This window comes from Channa argus, chromosome 21, assembly GCF_033026475.1.
Source record: "Channa argus isolate prfri chromosome 21, Channa argus male v1.0, whole genome shotgun sequence".
Lineage (NCBI taxonomy): Eukaryota > Metazoa > Chordata > Actinopteri > Anabantiformes > Channidae > Channa > Channa argus.
Window position 1 is genome coordinate 2,485,958 of NC_090217.1, and position 23,386 is coordinate 2,509,343.

Genomic DNA, 23,386 nt, shown 5'->3' on the forward strand with positions numbered 1-23,386 from the left:
TGGAAATAATCCTAATAGCTGCACACAGTTTACAAGTTACAATAAAGTTCTTATCCCATTTCATCTCGACAAAAATCGAAGAAATGGGTTTATTCAAGCTGCTGAATGAAGGCTCTTCTGCACCACCTCACTGCTTATGGTGCTGCTATTAGTGGGCGACTGTGGCGCAGGAAGGTAGAGCGGTTGTCCACCAATCTCACAGTTGTTGGTTCAATCCCCGGCTCCTCCGGTCACATGTCAAAGTGTCCTTGAGCAAGACACTGAACCCCAACTTAGTTGCTCCCGGTGAGTGTTGGCCAGCTGCAGAGCAGCTCCCCCATTGGTGTATGAATGTGTGTGTGTGATTGTGAGCGTGATTGGGTAAAATAAGAAGCAGTGTAAAGCGCTTTGAGTGCCAATAGGTAGAAAAGCGCTATATAAGTGCAGACCATTTACCATTAGTGACGTGTGCTGCACATATAAAATGTTGGATTTTTAATCAATTAAGTAACGTAACGATTTTTTTTTTGTTCAAAGGAAGTAACTGTAATATTATTAATGAATAATGTTTAACTTATTACACTACTCACCGAGTGGGGAAAGTAACACTGCTAACTATTGAAATACTCCATACAAAATGTTTTTTGTACCACACTCATCAAATCTTTGTTGACAGTTGAAACTAACTGACAAATAAAAACATTGTAATGCTTTTTATCCAGAAAAGCAGAGCTCCCACAATTCCTTGCATATATCTAGAGGTCAGTCTTGCCTGGTCCAACATTGATATACTAAAAGCAGCCTACGAGGCATCTCTGTATATAAAAGCAGTTAAGTTACAACAAAAAAAGCATAACATGCCTATTTAAGCTTTCTTGCAGACGTACTGTATGTTTAGGATGCGAGTGGAAGAGCTGCTCTAAAATCTGCAGTTTGTCTTCTTTAAGCAGTTAATTTTGAGGTCTGCTTTAGATCAAAATGACAGGTGTGAGGCAGGTATCTGTTGGACCACACGCCATCTCTTACAATGGCACCAAGATGGCATCTGTGCCCAGTGTGCCCAGAAGTTTAACAGCAATTCCAAAAACAGAACTCTTCCACATCTGCCTATGCACTTGAATCTCTTAAAAATAAAAAACGTCCTTTCTGCTCTTTCTCGCACTTGCATCTCATGAACTGTGAACACTTTTCTGATGGGACTTTGCAGTGATGTTTTCTCCTTGACTTAGATTCTTGCTGCCTTGTACCTCACTTGTAAGTCGCTTTGGATAAAAGCGTCTGATAAATGACTAAATGTGAATGTAAACTCATTCCCATGAAAAACTTTTTGTGACAGTCCACTCAGTGTTAGAGTTCCTTCTCCACTACTGGATGGTTTGCTGTGTCTTTTAAACTGGTGATCATGGAAAAAAGCTCAGTAGGAAAGTCAGTAGGACTCATTCTCTGGAAACAGTGAATGTTTGGACCACATTTTATGGCAAAAGCATCCAGTAGTCCATGATGGCCACTGTCCCTAAAAACCTAACCGTGAAACCTTTACTAGCTCAATACTTTGCTTATTTTCCTAAATACAAGGCAAATCTGAGCCTGGCTACAATTTCAGCAGTATTACTGAATACAATGCACAAAGAGTGAAAGGAACAGGGGGTTAATGGAGGCCCAGAAGCTCATTGTTGCCCCAGAACCCCCTACCAGGTTAATCCAGCTCTGGCTGCAGCTGCACTAAGATAAATGTGAAAACTAATGTTTTTTGATCCATTTAGGAGGCTCATTTACACTGAAATCCCAGTGGGACATGCTTATTATTCCAGGGGGTGTAGGTGCTAAAATATTAGCTGTTTCATTGCAATAATTATATACATCGTTCTGAAAGGGATTTCAGTCGGAGTCATATTACAGCATCGTGCTTTCTGATGCCCTTTTTAATGCAGGAGGTGCAAGTGTGACGTAGGTTCTGCTGTTTGACTCTTTCCTGTCAAAGGCTGATCTCTGTTGATGTCATAGTTTGGCAGGAATTATGACAAACAATCAGAACGTACGCACACATGATTACATGGAAAGTCCAGCTCCATGTATTCTCTGCCTTTCTCTCTGTTTTCAGAGGATTCGGGGAATTTTGAAGCGAGGTCAAATGAGCTCTCTCCTGCCAGGACTTCTAATTATTCTACCAGTGTATAAAACAGACCTGTAATTAATACTCGGGCAGAGGGAAGAGAATGACATACATGTGCTCTGTCCAGATGGGACTAAAATCACGGAATAGAGAAAGACTGAAAAGCCTTGATGTTGGAAAGGGCATAAATGGTGGTGACTCCAGGAATATTTTGTTGTGATAAGTGAACTTTCACAAAATTACACATAAATTTGTGGTTGACTTTAGCAAGAAACTGCTCTGCTGCTCTTTCTGCTCAGAAACCAGTGTTAACATCTCTTTCATTTCAGGTTTTTCTTTCCCAAACACACCTACAGAATTATCAGCTCCCTGCTGTCCTGCACAGAACACCAACATCTAAATCTATTTAAATCGAATAATAAAACAATAAAATCGAATTCTGCTTACTTGTTAAGGACCCAGAGGGAGGAACAAATGGTTGGAAGCTGTAGAGCTCTTTGTAGTGTCTGGATGTCAGACGGGCTTCACACGGCTCAAACTTCTACTTGTAGTCATTTAATAGTTTTCACCTCTGATCCAAAAATGTTCTTCATTTTTGGATCAGAGCCCTGCGTGTAAACTCTGTATAGTCATCCACCGGGCGTCAGCCACTGGGCGTCGCAAAGTTTCGTCGTCATCATCAGTCCACAGTACTCAATCCTACTGTTTTAAATCTGATCTGTCATAACCCTGTGTTTATGTTGACTTTGTCAGACGATGTGCTAATTGTTTTAGCGCTGCTTTACTTTTATTATGTTTATCCTAAACAAGAATCATAAGCCTCTTCAGACATGTACTCCAGACTTTGTTAGGAGAATCCAGCCTCGGACATTGTCTCAAGTGTAACTCACAGCATGTGATCGCTCAGTGAGAAGCGTCCTCAGGTATGAAAATCTGCTAAATTTCCATGCATGATCACCGAGCCCAGGAGGCACAACGTGCTATAACATTCTCCAACTTACAAATTTGTACAATCCCTCTGCATTGATGTGCTTTTTTCTGGGTGTTTTGGCCTCAGGGTGAACCAGTTACAGGATTTGAAATGTACAGGGATGTGGTGTTTACTGAACATTCTCATGAATTTCTCAGATGCTGGAGCAATGAATGGATTGACAATGGCCCAGTTTCTAGTATAAGTAGCTGCAGCTTCCGCATGCTGTACACATTTGTACATTCCCACAGTGGTTCTACAGCTCCATACACTAAAGCGGGTGACTACAACACCACACATGAAATTGCAGCAGGGCAACAACCCCCAGGCCTTCTCTGAGCCCGTTGGTTAGAGCTGTAGAAGCCTTTATGATGCGAAACGTCTTAAATAAATATAAGCAGAAGTCCAGTTGCCCCTGAACAGCACCTTTGGAATTACATTTGGCAGCATTATGTCCAAAATGATGTTATTCCCACATCCACAAACAAAGAGAATCATTTCCTTGTTTGTGTGGGTAGTAGAGCTACAGCCTCACAAGTGTCTTAAAAGGCTGGAAGTCAGTTTTCTTAGATTCAGCTTTATGTTTAAGATAGAAATGGTGAAGGGGTTTAAAAACAAAACTCTGGTTCCAGCCCCTTAATCCTCCGCTTCGTCTGTACAATACATATCCTGAAGCCTTTGTGTTGTTAGCACAGAACTACTTAGCACCAACTAAAGTGTGTTTGTGGTCATTTCAGCCTCTGACAGAACTCACCAGAAACTCTTCTCTTTCTTTATCCTCTCATCTAACTACATTTATGAATCATTTTCAATTTGAACAGACATGTCTTGTTATACCTTTTTGTGTTGCCCTGGGACAGTTTGTGTCTTATTGCATATTTCCTTATGCTTTCTATGCAATCACACCACGTTTGCAAAGCCAGATGGTGCTGAAGAAGATGACCAAGTCTGGGCTGTGCACGTTGTTCACAGGATGGAACAACCCCCTTCATCTGAAACCAGCTTTAGACCACGTTTACTACAACTGCTATATCAATTCAAATAAAATCTATTTGATTGACATGTGCTCCTGTGCCACCTGCAGCTCTAACAGCCCAAAGATGACATGAAACAGGGATGTCCTGATACTAGGTACCGGTATCAGGCACCAGGCCCAGTAGAGGTTTGTGTACTTGTACTCGGAAAACTTCTCTGACATTTGCCCAACACCACGTTGACTCAGTAGGTAGGCGGAGGTGGAAAACTGTCTATGGTTGAGAGCTGTTTTATCATAATTGATGATGACAAAAGTAAAGGTGAATACAAACTTTGCTGTGCTAAAGTCTCACATTTCGCATTTCACATACTCACATTTCAACGTTTAATTATTTGTGAGTGACATAGTCAACAACGAGGGTCATATACAGTAACTAGGACATTACCTAAGTGTCCAAACTTTTGTTTTCCAAAGTTATTTTACCTTTATATTCATGTGCAGACTCTACACTCAGTGTTGTTGAGGGATTTGCTTAACTGCAATAGATTGATGAGGACTTTACTGTCTAGCACCTCATTCTAGCAGCAAAAGAGTTTAGTGTTGTACTTTTACTCAATCTAAGAAAAAGTGGCATCAGGACATCACTAACACGAAGCCAAACAGTCTGTGTTACTTAAGTCATACATTGTGTGTGTGTGTGTGTGTGTGTGTTTCTGTCTTCAGACCTGTTCTTGTTGCTGGAGATCCAGTCAGAGATGTAGGCAACAGCCTGTCGGTGGCACTGTTTGTTTCCGAAGCTACAAGCTAGCATGATGAGCTCCCTCTGTAACTCCCTGCAGACACAGACAAACAAAACTGTATATCACTTGACACCAACATGCAAAATGTTTCAAAATAAAGTAATGAGCCTTTTAACATTTTAACAGGTGCAGCATCTTGGCAAAGATGGTTGGGTCTCATCCAGTCAATGTGAGTATGGTGAGAGCAGTAGGGCAAACAAGTAATAACGCCAGGATTAATGTTAGATACAGTACAAAAGCTTAGGAGGAGGCGGAGGTAACTGAGGTAACGTGTGGGAAAACCATATCCCTAAGAATGTACTCTCGAGTCTTGGAATATAATTCCAACCATGAACTGTGACATACGGCTGGTTCAGATTTTAGGAACGTTGACACAAACGTCGCCTGACAGCAAGTGTTCTGCTACAGTTATAAAAAGGTAAATCTGACAAAATCTCTGAATGTGCTACATGAAAACACCTACACAGTCTTAATGACACTGTGTCAACAGTCTGTTCAACTGCCAACTATTAATCTGCTTAAATTCAATACATATTTGAGCTTCATCTTGTTAGTGGGCAGCAGTGGCTTTATACATGTGATAATTTTAAACAGGGACCTTCATTATCCGTACTATTTGTTATATTTTAGTTTTACATGTGAAGGAATCTTTTGGGATCCAACAACTCGACAGGTGTAGTATTAATGCCAAGACTTTCAGCAGCTGCTCCTGATCTAGTCTTAGTAGTTTGATCTAGTCTTTTAGTGTTTGTGCAGAGCTAAGCCAAACACACCCTTTACCTACAGCGGGTACATGATATGTGAAGGTGTGTGGCTTAATGCCTGTTGCATACTCAGTCTGGTAGGATGCCTGCAGGACGTTACCCTCAATGCCAGGACCATTCGTTGGCCAACCCATCTGATGGTACCGTGAAGCAACTTGTTTCAGCACGTAGTCCTGGACACACACACACACACCATCGAGCATTAATTAGCACTGACACCCAGCTGTCAGTGCTAAAGAGACCGTTTATTCTGCTAACATTTAACTGTGACTGACTGACAGATGAACTGCCTGAGCTAGTGATTGACTGATTGGGTGTTTACACTGAACAGGCTGTATTCGTCCGTGCGGTCCAGCAGTTTATCCAGCTGGTAGAGTGCTCTGCTGGCAGCGTGCCATGGCAGGAAGGATGTCTCCTCTGGCAGGTAGCCAATCAGCTGCAGGGGAACGCCTTGTGGGAGGTAGCCCGCCCTAAGAGAAAGAGAGAGGGGGTGGGGAGACGAAGAGCAACCGTTACTCTATAAGTGCAAAAAAATAAAATCAACTTCTGCTGGTTGAACGCAGTTATAGTACTATTCAAACAGTACGAAACTGATTCCAAATCAAAAGCTCTGTAAACTAAATTACAGACAGGACATGTGGTGGACAAGAGAGAAGGAAGAACATTGGCATCTTGAGGTAAAATGGTAAAATACCACAATTACACAAGTGGCTACTGAAAAGCAGTGGGTGGACAAACAAAAGTGTTGCTGTGTCCATACTTTCATGCACTAATTGAAGATGTCTGAAACTGTCCCCAGAGGCTCCATGAAGTGTTTCTTGTAGTGTAAGAAGCTAAGCTAAGCTGTTATAGCAAGGCTGTAAACAGAGAATCACCAGCCTCATCCTGTAAAAAGACATCACAGCTGTCATATTTTTAATGTCAACATGGCAGAAAAAGAAAGAAAGGTTGTCGAAATCATGGATGGATCACTGAACGGACTTACTGGGCACAGACCCAGGGGCCCTATCGCCCAGCGACTTTGTAAATATATATATTTCCACAAACAGATATAAAAACAAAACAAATTTTCAAGAGGCACAAAAAAAATCCAAAGGACCCAAAATTAGCAAAAATAAAAATGCAAAATACTATTTAAAAAAGATACAAGAACCCCTAGAAAACTTCCAAAAACAAAAATAACCACAAACATCCAAAGGAAAAGGGGGGCGGGGGGATTGTTCTTATGACCTGTCCACGGCCAAACTTCCCATAATGTTCCCAGGCAGATCCCAGGTCCCTCATGGCTCCATACATTTGTATGTATATCACTTGGCTTTTCTAAATGCAAACGCGAGTGTTTTGACCCCTTTGAGATTCCGTACAGTAATTTTTCTTGACAGTTTCAATGCACTTTAGTGTGTGAGTGTAGAGTCCATGAGGCACAGAGGTGAATTCTGGGACACAGATTCACTTTGTGTGTGTGTAAGAATAAACTACAGTATGAACACATTAAGAAAAATTTGGCCTCTAAATGCCATGAGAGCTATTTAGCAGCTCGGGTTACATCCACCGGTTCATAAATATTAACACACTTCCTTGGTGCATTCATTAACATTCATGATGTTATTGAGTGGGGTACTCACCTATTTCCTACTTCAACCTTCAGCCCCACCCACAGCTAATGCATATTAATGAGGCAGGACAGTCGAGGACAGTAAGTTTAGTCGAAGAGGCGATGTTAGTTTTTTGGTTTTATTCTGATTACTGATGTTCAGCAGAAAGGCAGAAGAGAAGTGTCCGATGAACTGAGGCCAAACAGTGACCTTTAGTGAGGAGCTGTCCATCAAAATGACGCACGGCTACACACAAAGAGGAGGAGAGGAGGTTTGATGTTCTCTAAGTGAAGTGTTTTTTAGGACAGTTGATGATTTACACAGACCAACAGACATGTTGACAGGGAGACAGACCAACACAAGAAAGTTAATCTTTCGAAGTCTTTGAGCAGGTAGCGGAGGAAACTCTAAATTCCAGACCATTATATTTCCATAATCTGCCTCGTTTCCAACACGAACAACCTCTGCACATTTATCTCGGTTCCCATAATGCACCTGGCCTCTGGGACATTACCATAATCCATCCAGCCTGCAGAAATTTCCTGTTTACAGGGGTCTGAAACACTGATGAGACTCGAATGTAGAGAAAGAGATGGTGGTCACCATGGCAACAACATCGAGCAACTGATTTTTTTTGCTCATCAGTGTTTTATATTTTTCTAAACCATCAATCACTTAACCATCCATCATCGAGCCTCCACATCACCTCGCAGGTGCAGGTCTCTTTACTCAGAAACACGTAAACTATTAACAACATTAAGTTGCATCCTGGCTGCTCAGTGATCCGCTGCAGGATGCACAACATTGAAGTACACTGTCAGCTACTTATATATTTATATGTATAAGTAGCAACTACTTTAATTTTTTTACCACTTCCAAAGAAAAAAAGAAAATTTGGACCATCCTGAAATGCTGAGATCATAAAAACACAATAACACAATAATGGACAATCTATAATATATTTTGACATATAATGAAATATGTGTAATTGCTTTATTTCTGAAACTAGATATAGAAAATGTTTCTAAAATTAAACATGGAGATGCAGCCAGCAACTCGTTGGTTTAGTCAACTATATATTCCAGCATCAGCATTGTTTAATCAGTCTCATAAAACAAAATGTATTTATTGCAAATTGTGATTTTATACATCTGATTATTTCCTGGCTGGGACCAGTAACTTCCTGGAGTCTCCACTCGTCACCTCATGGTGACCAGACTCTGAATAGAAAGTGATTAAGAACTGGTGGTGTGGTTGTTCAGTTCATGAAGTAGCATATGTGTCAGGAGATTACAGAGTTTTACTTTTCCCTTTCAGCTTTAGTCTCACTGTGTGTCTGCCCCTCTCTCCCAGTGTTGCTGTCTTAACGAGCTCATTAACTCGTTAACATCGTTAAGGGCCCGTTAATTGTTTGTCCATTAGCCATTAGCAAGGCTCACTGGAGAGCTAACGAGGGACCACTGTGGTCACATGGACACACATGCACACAGAGAAAGAGAGGCGACATCCATCACCATTTAAGGACACACTCACAGAGACACAGCCATTTATTACTGCTAAACTAGCTTTACACACACACACACACACACACACACACACACACACACACACACACACACACACACAGTCCTGCTGCGACCAATCCGCATTTAATGCTGTGTGCATTGCCCGGGCTTCAGCCAATCGAACTGTAAACTGAAGCATCAGCAATACTGACATTAATTGAATCCATAAAACTGTCATGGATACTAACACGGAGCATTTGTAAAAATGCTGAATTAACGGCTCTGTAACTAAGAATTTTAGCTGCATTTGTGTCACACAAAGAGGCAGCGTCTCCTGTCTGCTTTTAGTCATTAAGCTCAGCTAAATACATTTAGCATGTTTTTCTACACAGAACACACCAAAGGTGAAATTGTTCTCCATCTTTTTTTAAGCTGAGCACAGCTGTAGTCCTCTATGTGTATTTTTGTCCATTATTTCTACTAGTAACATTGAACTCACCAAATAGATTTGGGTGAAAGTGCAAAAACAAGAAAAGGCCAGTAGGGTCAAAAAAACATGAGCTGCAAGACAACAAGACTATATTGTTGTAATGTAGGGTAGGGATGCTTGGTGGTCCCAGGATGTAAAACCTTTTCAGGAATTCCAGCTTTTACCTGTTTCAGTAGAATAAAGAAGGAAAGTTTAGTTTCCACGGGTTTATTGGTACCTAAAGCCCTTTACGCTGCTCGTCATTCACCCACACACTCAGCTGCTGTAGCTGGCCTGCACCCACCAGGAGCAACTAAATTAGGGCTCACTATCTTGCTCAAGGACACTTTGACGGGCGATGGGAGGAGCCAGGAATCAAACCATTTTAAACCATGGGATTGGTGGACGACTGCTCGACCTCCTGAGCCACAGCCAGTTTTAAACTTCCACTTGGTCTACAGTAGTAGATCTGGGCTGACGCGGGAAGCCACTTGGCAGTAAAACTCATATGATGACATTTCCATTTAGTCATTTATCAGACGCTTTTATCCAAAGCGACTTACAAGTGAGGTACAAGGCAGCAAGAATCTAAGTCAAGGAGAAAACATCAAAGCAAAGTCCTCTCAGAAAAGTGTTCACAGTTCACGAGATGCAAGTGCGAGAAAGAGCAGAAAGGATTTTTATTTTTTTTTAAGAGATTTAAGTGCATAGGAAGATGCGGAACAGTTCTGTTTTCAGCAGTTTTTTGAATATTGGGAGTGAGTTTGCTGAGTGTGCAGAGTTTGGTAGCTCGTTCCACCATCGTGGGATCATTTTGCTAAACAGTTTTGCTTGGTGTAATATTTATTGGCAATTCAAAAAGTTGTCCGGTAAATGCTTGGACGGGAGAGCCGCGGTTTTCCCTACGCATCGATTATGCACTGGTTCGCGATTGTTTCCTTCTCGGACCACTGTCGATAAGAGCATCTGTTGCTATAGTGACAGATGCAGGCTGAAATAAGTGAATCCTTTGCTGTCAGTGTGAATATTAATAGATCTAAAGCACCGTCTCTTTTTTTCTCCACAGATGGAAACCTCCTGCTGAGTTCCTAACTCATCAACACACGCGCACACACTCAAGCAGAGGACAACAGCGGTGTTATCTCTAGCTGTTGCTCATTCAACATGACAGAGGACAGATGGCTGAGAGAAAGAGATACAGAAAAAGAGAGACACAGGGGGGTAGATTGAGTTATGGGGTTGGTGTCAGAGCAGATTTTGGTTACAGCGCTCAAAAAGCTTCAGGCTAAAAACATCACTATGAGAGAAGACTCCCTCCTATACCTCTCGATCTCACTCATTCATCACAGAGTTTACATCTGGCTGTGGTTGTTTTTGAATATCTTTCAGAGGATTTTTATGCACTGTAGGTTGTTTACGCTTTAAAATGACCATTCTGCTGTAACAGGATATAATGACAACAACCACAGCTCTGAGATCAGTGCAGAAGCTAAAAAGAACTTCTGGTATTTTTCAGCTTGGTTTTATTTGCATGTTTTTGTCAGCTGCAGTGGCTTTGACTGCTACAGCAAATGCATCTTGACTTGTGTCTGCAAGAGAACTGTGCAGTGTAATAAAACAGTTTGAACCTTTTTTTAGCTACAGGATCCTAAAAACAAGGAGCTAAACCTACATTTTCTAACCTGTGTACCACTTCAACAAAGAAGTAATAACAGTAAAATTAGGCACATTTCACTGATAATAGATTAGAAAGTTACCCTACGGTTCTCCGTGTTTACTAATGTAGTCAAAGAGCGAAAGTGAATCTGAAAACGTAATCTCCTACAAATATAATGGTAATTTACACCTATGAGTGCATTGATTATATCTACATGGAAAACATGGAAAAATGTAGAAATAACCAGAACTCAGGAAATCCTGCTGCTGCAACATGACAGTCCTAATCCCTGAGCCACACAGTTCTACTTATCATGGAGGTGGAAAGTGAAGGAATCCACCGATGGCAAAACCCCCTCCCAACCTAAAGTGAATGAAAATCTATAGTACAAAAACCTCTGTATATACAGCTGACTCTGCAGCACAAACCCACCTCTCTGGAACTGCTGAACAAATGATGACAACTCCATCAATTTAAAAATTTAAGGCATCAAAAATGAATCATCACATCTATTCAAAAGACAGACGTGTTATACGGAAAGAATTAAAATACAATAAAAAATACAATACAATGGACTGTTGCATGTCTAGATGTCTCACGGGCCAAGGGACAGACATGGTACATGATAGTAGGAAGAGGTGGACACTTGACCTGTTAAAATGAACTAATTATTTATCTCTGTTGGAGATGTCTCCATATTGATGCTGCTATCAGCCATCAGGGTAAAATACTGCCCTTGTTAAATCGCACGGGTTCTTGGAAAACTTTAAAGGTTAAACTCATGTTAACGTGGTTGAGCAGGTGGGTGGAACAAAGTCTGACTGCGAGCTCTGCTCAGCTCAAAGTCATTCTCATATTTGTCAAGATTATTTTAACATGTTTAATATTTACTAGTGACATCCATGAAGACTGAGGGAGACCTGCAGTAAATAGAACTTCACCTGAACTTTGTTTTGACTCCTCAAACTGTGTTGTCCATGACTCCCCATCCAGCATTGGAGCTTTCTTTTAACCTTTTTTGTTTTTATTCTTTTCAGCAAACGTTGTTGATATCACTACAAATTTATCGGCAAGTACTGAAATCTAAGTAGTTGTACTCTGTCTAGGAAAAGTCCTGATATCTTCTTATAGTGCTTGAACAAAGCAATAAAAAACGTCCTGCAAATGGTCAAGAGGAGACTCACCTGGCCAGGTTAAAGGCATCGTCAATAAGTCCTGCTCTGTTTCCAACAGAGATGATCTGAGACAAAGAGAGACACTGAGAATTAGTAAAAACTTAAATAAATAATACAGAGACAGGGTTAAACAGAGAGACACAATCAGACAGGTAGACAGGTTTACTTGGGGGTTGGTGTGGAGCTGCTGAATCAGCAGTTTCCAGTTTTGGAGGTCATAGTTCACACGGAAGTAGCCCGTCTGGTTGATGTTGCCCAGCAACCAGGTGTTTTCATCCGCCCACCCAATCCTGTGTGTTTCTGAGGCAAAAATGATATTATTATTTTTATTACTAAGGAATATTATTAAGTTTAAGCTGAAGGTCATCAGTTATGGTCAGCTGAGCTCCTCACAGGATTTTTAAAGTTGCATGAAATTGTTTCATTACTTTCTAAATGTTATTTATCCTCCTAAAAGGGATTCGCCTCCGTGCCAAACAATGGGTAGTTATGTAAAGAAATGCAATTCAAAGATTTTCACTGTGCATCATTTGTGTCACACATTACAGTAAATACAGCGTGGAAATAGCAGTGATAACGAGCATCAAGTCAGAACTCGTTCCCCAAACCCTTTAACTCCTGTCATTTCACAGCCCACCGTTCCCATCTGTCCTGGATTTTCTGATATACAGGAGCCATTCATTGTGTTTGTCATAGTATTCCAGCCCTCTGCTCCTTTCTCTGGATTTGCTATTACCCGACTGCCTGTCTGGTAGCTCCCTGCTACACCTTCCCCTTTTATTTCCAGGCTAAACTCTCACCCCTATGAAATTGCTTTAGAGAAGCCAAAATATTGAACTCACCGACATCAAGTTTCTTATTTCCCTGTTATGCCATCACACCATTTTCCCATTTTCGATCTGTTTTTTACTTGTGCCCTGCATTTTAATTTTTCCCGGTAAAGCACTTTGGTCATCACATGCTTTAAATGTGCCCGATTAATACCTTTGCTTTGACATAGCACTGAACTTTGCCACAGAGGTTTGCTGAATAAAGTTTAGGTTTACCTTCCTCCCTTGAGTCATGCTGTTGGGTCACCCTGACCACTAAGACTTACTAAGTAACTCAGACCTTAATTTAGATTTGTCAAGGTACAATTTAACAGACACCAGTCTGTGAGGTTACTTAATGTTAACCTTTTAAAGACCAGCTCTGCATTTATGAAAACAACGTGTGGATTCAGAGATTAAACACAATGCATGTGTTTTAACCCGTGAACATGGAAACAGTCACCCCCTGCAATTCCTGTCAAGATAAATTGAGTCAACTGTCAAGTCTAATTCAAGACCATCACCCGTCATTACAGAGGGGAATTACAGAATATGACATGAATATGGGATTTTTCCAGCATTCTGCAGTAGCTATTTTATGCAATGTATAAATCTGAAGCTAATATGATGTATGAACCCTGACAGTGAAAGACTGTGCTGATTATAGTGGCATCACAGCCTCTCACGACAACAACAGCCTCAGAGGTAATAAAATTAGGTTGTAAACTTTAATAGAGCATATTGTGGATTTTTTCCAGACTTTGTGTAGCAGCCAGGTGGGGAAACAGGCAAAATAGCTGCTGACCCAGTCTGGCCCACTTCCTCAAACTTCCCTTTCTGGGATTGAAATAAACAGTCTAGAAGTCCTGAACCACAAGGCTGCCTCTTTTGCAACTAGTTGAAGTTGTAGCAGAACGCATTCTCTAGTCCAGAGATTATACTGCCATCATTTATTAATAACCACAAACAGAAAAAAGCCTCACTTTCCAAGGAAAGAACTTATTCTGGACCAATTTTTTAAGAAACTAAAAAGCCAAATAGATGCAGAATTAGCTCTATTCTCCCAAAACAGAGGGGATTTTGCTTCCCCCAAACAGAACCAGCATTGGAACATTTTTTTAGTGAGCTTCACTTTATTCAAAACAGTCAGAACAAGTAGAATTAGGGTTTATTACCAGTGCAAACAAACAAAATGTGGACAATAAAACTTGAGAGGTAGAGCACATACCTGTGAGCTCCAATGTTTTAAATCACTAACAACAAGTCACATGACAGATCATAGATCATTTACTATTAATATAACTAAATCATCCCCACATCAGACTGTTTTCTCAAGGTAACCAGACAATTAACTAGACAACAGTGAATGAATTCCCATCACCTGAAGCATATCAGCATCACTGTACCTGTCTTGTTGTTGATCCAGATGAGGCTCTCTGAACAAACAGTGGACGCATTTCCCACAGCGACTGTCAATGGAACCTGCCACTGTAAACTATAGAGAGGGAGAGTGATATCAGTAATGGTCAGTGGAATTGGATTGGGTTTTATTGCCTGCAGTTATCAGATGGACAGATATTAGAGAGAGAGAGTGATGGTCAGCGACGATCATTCAACATCAGTCAGCTGGAAATGGAGCGAGCGACAGAGGGAGAGACACAAAGTGAGAGTGTAATAGCTGCAGCTCCCAGCCAACATCAGTCAAGGGGAAGTGGCTGAGGGTTATTGTCTTTTTCACAGAGTGAGAGCGGTTAAATGTGCTGTCCTCTCCAAACCGTGAGTGGTTAGTTTGCTCATTTTCACATTCTCAGATCAGTTAAAAGATACATACATTCGTCGTTGCTGCATGAGCAAATTACTTGACCAATCAGACTCATAAAGCCGTTTAAAATCCAATTCAGATATCTGGAAATGCCATCGCTTCTGTGATTAAACCAGGCTGTTCGTCTTAGTTCCTGAGAAGTTGACATTTAAGAATGTAATGGCTTTTGAAAAGCAGCAAGATAGAAAGATGTGAGAGAAAAATCAGCTGTGCAGAATACAGACTTAAAAAGGACACAGATGGACAAAGTACAAAATGGACAGAAACTGTAACCTGGAACAAAACACTGCTTAACTTATAGTAACTGTGTCTTTCTAAATTGTATATTCAAATCAGTGTCTAAACTTATTGATTCCAATTTCCATGAAAGCTTTTCTTCATGTCAGAAAGAAATGAATCATCACATTTACCCAATGAAACTTAAACCACCACATAAAACAACAAATTACACACAACAATGAATTTATGATACTTGGCCTTTTCAGAATGGGCAACGGATTTATGTGATTAGAAATGAATATTTATAGTGATTCCTAATTAGAAACTCAATATACGTACATCATTTCATTATGGTAAACAGATCAGCGGCTTACGACTTGTCCCTTCAGGGGTCTCCACAGCAGAACCAGCTCCGTTTGTGTTTTACATTGGCTGCTTTTCCTGTCACAACACTGCTTGGTAACTGGGCAGGGACACACCTGGTGGGGTGGGATTCTAACCTGCAGCCTTCTGCATCCCAACCCAATCCACCACATCCCCATATAATTACATCATGTATATACATTATTTCTTGTGATAATTTGTTCATCATACTGATTCATTACTGTAATCTGATTCTGCTATGATTTCACATGTAATTACATTATCATTTTCTCTCTCCTGCTCTCTACTATCTGCATTTGCTTGAAATGAAAATTTCAACAAATTTTCCTAATCCATAGGGCAATTATTAATTTATCCCGTAAAATATGACCAGGTAGGTCATTTGTACAAGCAGGAAAAACGACCAACGCGTAGCAGCTGTAGTGAACGTTACATAGTCAACTGGTAATTAGACACGGAAAAGTTGGTCAGAAGGACGTTGAAACCACAAGAAACCAGAGTTGAGTCCAGTGTGAAATGTCAAATGTCCGGTATGTCATGTGATAAAATCGGTGAAAACAAATCATCACCTAACAACCATTTTTATTTAGTACTGAAGCCAATCTAAGCAGGTTTCAGAACAACCAGAGAAGCTGCAATGCTCCAAACAAATTCCCTCTGTTTACACACACAGAGCATCAACCTCCTTTCAATCTACTGTATGCGAGTACTGATGACACTAATAAGAGAGTGTTTGAAGTGAGAGCTTCTCCAGTTCCAATAAAAAATAACCTCAAACACTCATTTTCATATTTTAATTAAAGACTTTTTTAAATTACAAACAGCAAACAATCAGCTTTACACACTGAAATCAATTCAAAAGTGTGTGAGTGTGTGTGAGGTAGGGGTCAGTGTAACGAAGATCAGCCAGAGAAAGAGCCATTAATCAAACTCATGCCAGCCATCTGTCGCTGTGGGAAACTGTGGATCAATACGGCTACCTAGCAACCAAATATTTAATCTGATATTTATATTAACATGACTGACAGGAGTGGAACTCAAATTACACACACACACACACACACACACACAGAAACACTCAGTCACACAGTCAATCACACACAGTCAGCAGCACAGGCAGCAGAGTGTGTGTATTAATATTTGATTGAAATGACTGTTTAAGACAACAGCCTCCGTGTGTGCGTGTGTGCTCACACTCGATGGTTTATTCATCAAAAGCAGAAACCAGCTGCAACCCACACACACAGTATGTAAAGGCAAAGGTAGCATGACTGTTTGGATAAATTCTCAGAGGGGAACTTTAAAAACCCTTCACACAGCCGCTCACACCGCTCTGTCTGCACATCCTCTTCCTGCTTTGAAGAACACGTTAACCTCATTTACACGTGTTATTTCAAGGTTCTTAAATCCAGATAAAATCTGAAATTAACTTCAAAAAAGCCAGGATCAGAATACACGATATCGACCTGATAATGACCCCAGCAGTGTTTGTCCTCCTGTTATCCTGTCAAAATGCATTTTATTCATGCAAAGCTGCTTTTCCCTTGTTTTAATCAGTTCAGCGTTAACTTCAGTTCCTGCAGAACAGAGGCTAATCTCACAAATGGAAACATGCTAGCACCACCATATGCACCTATTTGGAAACTAATGCAACATAAATTAAAGCCACTAGTAGATCAAGACCCCATACAATCTCCTCAGGTGCTGTCACCTACAGGTGGGCACTGGTGTTCTCTTTCCAGCCTTGTGGGTTTTTTTTAAGATTATTTGTCTAAAATAGACGCCAAATTATTTATCAGCACTTCCTGTTTGTAACACATCCATGAACGAACATGCTTTTTGTGAAATCAGAGATGATTTATGCTCATCGCTGACCAGACATTAGGAAGCGTGTGTGTACAAGATGTGACTGAAATGTGACTCGGAACTTAAAAGTTAAAACCAAATTCAAACACATGCACCACAGCATATTGTTTCTCCCATATTCCACTGCTTACTCACAAGCTAATTAATGGATTTTTTCCTATTTTGCATCGTTGCTATTTTCCCGTTGTGTTAGTGTTTGTTTTATGTCATTCCCTTTGTCGATTGTGCATTTTAATTGTTTTTGTCAAGCACAAAATGAAAATCTTCCTGAAGATATTGCATTTAGAAAAGTAAAAATAACTCCTATCACAGGGCGTCTGTGGACTAAAATAATCTATCACTGTGCTCTTTAGCATAAAAGCTCATTAAATCAAACACAGCTGTCTCTGTTTACCTCTCGGCTTTTTTTCTAGCATCACAAACAGGAGATGTGATGTGTTTAAATCCAGTCCTGTTTGATTTATTTTCAGTATCATTAGCTCGACCTTATCGTTAACTCACACTGTCCTATGGTTTCTCCTCGTCTCTCTTTCTGCCAGCTAAGGTTTTTAAAAAGCATTTATCTCCATCACTGTGTTGGCTGTTTGATGGTGGGAAATAAAAGACCCAAATTTGAAACGTCCCCCTCAAACAGCCTGAGAACCAGAGGAACAGAGGAATGTAAAGTGTTTGACAAAAATAAACTGATATCTAAAATGTCACCTTAACATTTTAAGTTAAAAATGCAACAAAAAGTTTTACTGAAAAGCCTCATTTCCAAATCAAAGTTTTTAAAAGAGCGAGATGTCTGCTGGTGAGGATTTAGGCCAGTGATTGAATTTAATACTCAGGTGTCTGACATTTGATATAATCTACAGTATTTTGCAAGAAAGACCTGGGATAAATCATACAAGACAGGTCAGTAGCAGGTCCTGGCAGTATCAGGCCTCTCATCAACCTACTCCCAGTGTGTGTGGTGTTGAGCACAAAATGTACATAAACTCCGCAGTGGGCAGTGCAGTTATAATGTATGATGGTGATTCTTTTTTATGTCCTGGTAACATGCGAGTTCAGCGTATGTGGAAAACACATCTCTGTAATGAGAGTCTATCAGAGTTTTAACCAAAAAGCCTGTTTAATCAAACGCATGCAGCTGGAAGAAAGAGAGACGGCCTGTTTTGAAAGGAGAAACACACTGAGATAAAAGTGCAATCTGAATACTAAGGGTTTTTTTTAAGTGTTTGTGTGTTTTGTAGAAGAGCCTACAATTTCCATTTCCGTTAAGAGTGGAACATTGGGACAATCAAAGCTCTGCGCTCTTGTTCCAAAAGAGAAAAAAAAAAATGAAATTTTACAAGATTTCAAATAAGGGGTACTACACATCAAAGCACGTTTCCAGGTCCTGGGAACTGTATCTGTTTCGTGACTCTAGAGGAAATTATGGGATGGTTGGATTGGTTGGATTGCATACAGTAAGAAAGAATGTCATGTCTGTCAACAGTAAAGTCTATAGTCTAATGCTAAACGGGTGAAGTACTGTTTCAGTAAAAGTGGCTCCTTGGTGTTAAGAGGTAGACTGTAACCTGGAGGACACCTGGTTAGTGGTACGTAGAGACAATGACAAAAACATGGTATCATCAGCGTAGAAACGCACATTGTTGTCCTCAGCTGAAAAATGCTTATGTATGAAGACGTCCCACTTTCTCTCATTCATGTCCTGTCTGACAGTGATGAGGGCATAAAAGTAGCAATTATCACATCGTCAACAAAAAAGGAGGAGGGCTAATAATCATATTACAATGATAATAAAATGATAATATTAAACCCTTTCTAACAAAAGCATAGACTCTACCAGAAAGATTTCATTTGAACCAGATGTAAGGACAATCATTCAACCCCATGGAAAACCGCTTTTTCTACAGATCTACAATGTGCTGCAAACTGTTGGCTTCTGACAAAAGCAATGATTAGTCTTTAGGACAATTTTGCCAATTATTGTTAGCACATTTAACAGATAGCTGATTAGCTCCCCAATGCTACCTCAGAATATATTTGTATATTTCTAAGGATCTCACAACCCAATGTAACGCTGCTGTGCTTCTGAACGCCACTCCACAAGATCAAACAGCATCGCCGGCTTCTGAATCAATCCACCGCTGCAGCTGTGTTGTGCTGTGACGGCGGATCAGCTAAAAGCACAACAATTTCCTTCTACAAGTGTTGGCGAACGCCCTGGGACCACAGAGTGTGTCTGAACGCAGCCTTGTGAGAATCAACAAGAGCAAAAGAAAGATTTCAACTCCACCTACAACAAACAGCTTCAGTTCATCAGCTGAAAAGACCTCGAGAGAGACTCTGAGCAGAGGAGCTCAAGTAAAACACAAAAGACTCCAGATGACAGAGGAAGAAAAAAGAACAGAGAAGGCACATAAAATAACAAAATAAAGAAACTGAGCAGGCCGGCATGATTGTAAATGTCAGCTAAGGTGCAAAAATGTGACAGGATGAAAAGAAAGAACAAACTTATAAAAAAGAAGTGAACAACAGGTAAAAACCTAGAGGAAAGGAGCTGATGAAGTATTGATGCAAGAGAAAGTGGGTCGATAAAACAGCGAAGAGAATAAACTCCAGAGGTTGTGAAGGATGTGAATAAAACATATGAATCAAATATAAATGAAATATAAATGATGTAAAGGTAGTAAAGAATGTGAAGAAAAATTTAAAAAGTGCCTTTGCAGGAGAAAACACAACGTGTTCATTTAGAGGACAGACTTAGTGCTTAGTGAGGTGTGAAACTAAGCTTCAGGAGTATGAGTATGAAGAACTAATGGAGGATGTGTACGGCTCTAAATGTCGACTCCCTCGAAGCTGCAACATCCAAAACAGTTCTCAAAGGGTCCGTATCAACCATGATGATCTTATCGATAAAACCCAGAGACAGACTAAACCTCTCTCTGCCTCCAGCCTTTCGGCAGACAAAGAAGAAGGGACCACATTTCCTACACTGCAGCTTGCCCACCATTCTATTTTAAGATGAATCCATCTCACCTGCTAATTAGCTGTTTTAACTGCTTAACAGCTTTACTACACACAAAGCATTTAGTGTGAAAACACACTGTAGGAAATTGGTTCCTATTTATTTCTGAACCTCACTGATTAATGAATCCCACCATAACTTCACACATCTCGCACCTGCCAAAGATGCAAGGCCCCCCTCCTCCAAATACTCCTCATTTATTAGAACTTTCATTTTATAGTGCTCATTTTGGATTATTTAAAAAGCAACAGGCAACACGTTCACATTTGCTGTTCCCTGGTTTACATTTACATCACATTTGTAAATTGATTTCCATACATTCCGGAACGAATCCTTTCACGACTAGCTACCCTCTCAACTCTACTTCACTTAACAGCTACACAATGAAGTTAATATGGCATAATATTTGATGTGGATTCAGCTAGTTGTACCTTCATAATAAAAAAATTTAGTTTTATTTAATTTATCAATGAGGTTGCAAAAGTTTACCGAGTGCATTTTTTGGTTTATACACACTCCCTGACCATGTTTGGACTCTGATGATGGAAAAACATTTGTTCTGGCTGAATGTGCATGATTGTGTCAGGTTTAAGTTTACTCTGAAATAGCATATAGGGGGATACAAGCACAACCCCATAACTGCACATTCAGCTAGAATTGTTCTTTCATCGGAAAAATCTAAAATGGCCAAGGAGTGTGTAAAAAAACAAACAAAAAACAAACAAACAAAAAAAACGAAAATTATATTAGTGCAAATGTAAACAAATTCATTTCTGATGAAGAAAATAAATTCATTTCTTTGTTTTACCCTTTAAACCTTTGCACCCAACTGTTACATTTTTTTTCCTACAAAAAACTGATTTAAACAGAGTCTTACCTGTTATTGTTTCTGATTTCCTGTCCATACAGGAAGTGCTCCTGGCTGACGGTAATGTAATGAGTAGGGAGCTGCTCTGATTGGTTCTTGCTGATGGTGACGACAGGGTAACCCATTTGTAAAGTCCACCTGTCCATCATCTCTCCAATGTCGATGTCCCGCCCCTCTGAACGCATGGCCTGGACCAAACATGCGACATATGAGAAGTCACTGACTAATTACTTAGTGATTATGAACATTGTCAGGGAGGTCGGCATCCATCCTAACAGCTCATCAATAACCTGGTGAGAAATTGCCCAACGTTAAGTTGAAAGCCAGTCAAGTGCAGAGAGATGTTAGGTAATTAAAAATGGGACTGGCTGGCAGCTAATTAAAGAGCATTTTCGGCGTAATGAACAGCACTAATGAAGATGAAACATGATTTACCAGAAGATTCCTGTGTGTAGGATAAACAAGAAAACAAACCTCTCCTCCATCTGTCAGTCACGTTACCATGACAACAAGGCATTCACCATCTCTTTCTCATAAAGTCTGTCTTAACTAGCATGTCTCCCGCCTTCATTAGAATTGTTTCATTAAACAACTACCAGCCTCAGTCAGTCTGGCTGCTGTTTCCCTGAAGAGCTGCGTGTGGAGCAGCTGCATGTTTAAACCCCCTGCGGCGGTTCTGAGACTTGAACCCTTATAAAAGCACTGCTATTCTTCCCAGAGGCCTGTGGGCCAAGAAACCACAGAAGGTTCAAACAGCAGAAAGACAGCGAGCGTTACCTGAGAGAGTTTCTTCCAAAGGTCATCTCTGGCTGCGTTGCTGTACATGTGACTCAGCAAATAATCCTGGAAACAACAAAAGATGAAGAACAGAGCTAAGACTGGTCACTCAAAGCACAGAACACAGTAGTTTGGATAAATGTAGGGATTGTTTTACAAAATAAACATTTGTTTCATTAGTAAAACACCTAGTTTTGTGGAATACTATTAAAATATCTGGAATTAAACTTTTTCTAAACATCCAAAATATCATTTGGTTATTCATTTTATTTTTTGTTCCAACTGCTAAACTTGAATGTAGCTCCAGCTGTGGTAAATATGTCTTTCTTTTATCTCCGCAGATGGTTTGTTCACCTACTACTGTTGTGCATAATATCCACTACTGTTTCTGTTTGAGCAAAACTGCACATACTGTTTGTGGGATTAAACCATTATCAGCATAAAGACACATTTATTGGCTCTACAAGCTTTTGCTGTCACTGCTCTTCATCTACCTTTCAGTTGGCAGAGTTGTTCAATCACTAAACCTTCTGAAGATGTAGGAAGCAATGAAGGCTGAATTTGATTATCACTGCATTTACTTCCAAACATGTTAACAAGTGTAAACTGGTTACACGTAGACTCTGTTCAGGAACATTTTAACACCTTTCAATTTGGCAAACTTTAGTGTAAAGCAAGCAGCAAATTAAATTTTAATTAAAAAATGGAAACTTTACTGCCACAAGTTTACACACAAGAACCTATGTGAAAACATATTGGATTAAAAAAAATCTACTCATTTAGGAGAAAAGCTCTTATTTAGGAAATGATTGAAAACTCAGCTTTTGCTCAGGTACATCCTGTTTGCATGACTTTACGTAGGTCTAAAACTTGACTGGAATCAAAATGTGGCAAAGTGAACTGACTGAATGCAGTTCAGAATGGCCCACATACATAAGTGCCACAATTCATACTGTGTGTCAGGACAAAAACCGAACCATAACGTCCAAGAACTCTCTGCTGACCTTCAAGATTTATAGACAGGGAAACACTACAACCATTTCTAAAGCTTTGAGTATTTCCACGAGAACGGAACTGGAGAATCATAGACTCTTTAGGACGATCTGCTGTGGGACAAACTGCCCAAATCCAGGTGTGCAAAGCTCGTAGAGACAACTCAAGACTGGTTATGACTTTTAAAGACTTGACAGTTCACACTTAAAGACACTTTTCATCAAGAGTACAATGTCTTGTACCTGTCGTCCTGTCACGCACACATGGCATTCGTTATGGTGAAATGTCCATTTCCCAGCGGTGTTTGCCTTAGTTAACTTGTATATTTTGGTGACAATGTAGAACAAAAACCGGAAATTCTTTAACGAGAATCTCTAAAGCATCTTAAAACGCTGGGTGTCTAATCTCAGTAGGGCTCATGGTGCATTGACTACAAACCTCTACACGTATCTTAAGGAGACAATGAAAAGTCTCACACAGAGAGCAGCCCAGTTCCAAAGGGGACACTTTGATTTTTACTTGTAATTTGTCAGTGATGCTCCTTCCTGGTTTGAACTCTGCTGCCACAGCTCATTGCCAGTGCAGTGGATTGGAGGTTATAAAAGCTCAGAGTGGATGGTTGGGTTTAC

The 23,386-nt window shown here is 40.2% G+C and overlaps 1 protein-coding gene across 1 annotated transcript in view; it reads right to left on the reverse strand.

The window, feature by feature from the left end:
• LOC137106818 (thyrotropin-releasing hormone-degrading ectoenzyme-like) overlaps positions 1-23,386 on the reverse strand; it is a 142,692-nt gene that overhangs the window by 12,578 nt on the left and 106,728 nt on the right. The window contains exons 9-16 of the mRNA XM_067490769.1: positions 21,765-21,830; positions 20,997-21,175; positions 14,219-14,307; positions 12,170-12,303; positions 12,013-12,068; positions 5,925-6,072; positions 5,672-5,775; positions 4,764-4,871 (exon numbers count right to left, since the gene is read on the reverse strand). Coding sequence (XP_067346870.1) covers positions 4,764-4,871; positions 5,672-5,775; positions 5,925-6,072; positions 12,013-12,068; positions 12,170-12,303; positions 14,219-14,307; positions 20,997-21,175; positions 21,765-21,830 — 884 coding nt within the window. The remainder of the gene's footprint in view (positions 1-4,763; positions 4,872-5,671; positions 5,776-5,924; positions 6,073-12,012; positions 12,069-12,169; positions 12,304-14,218; positions 14,308-20,996; positions 21,176-21,764; positions 21,831-23,386) is intronic.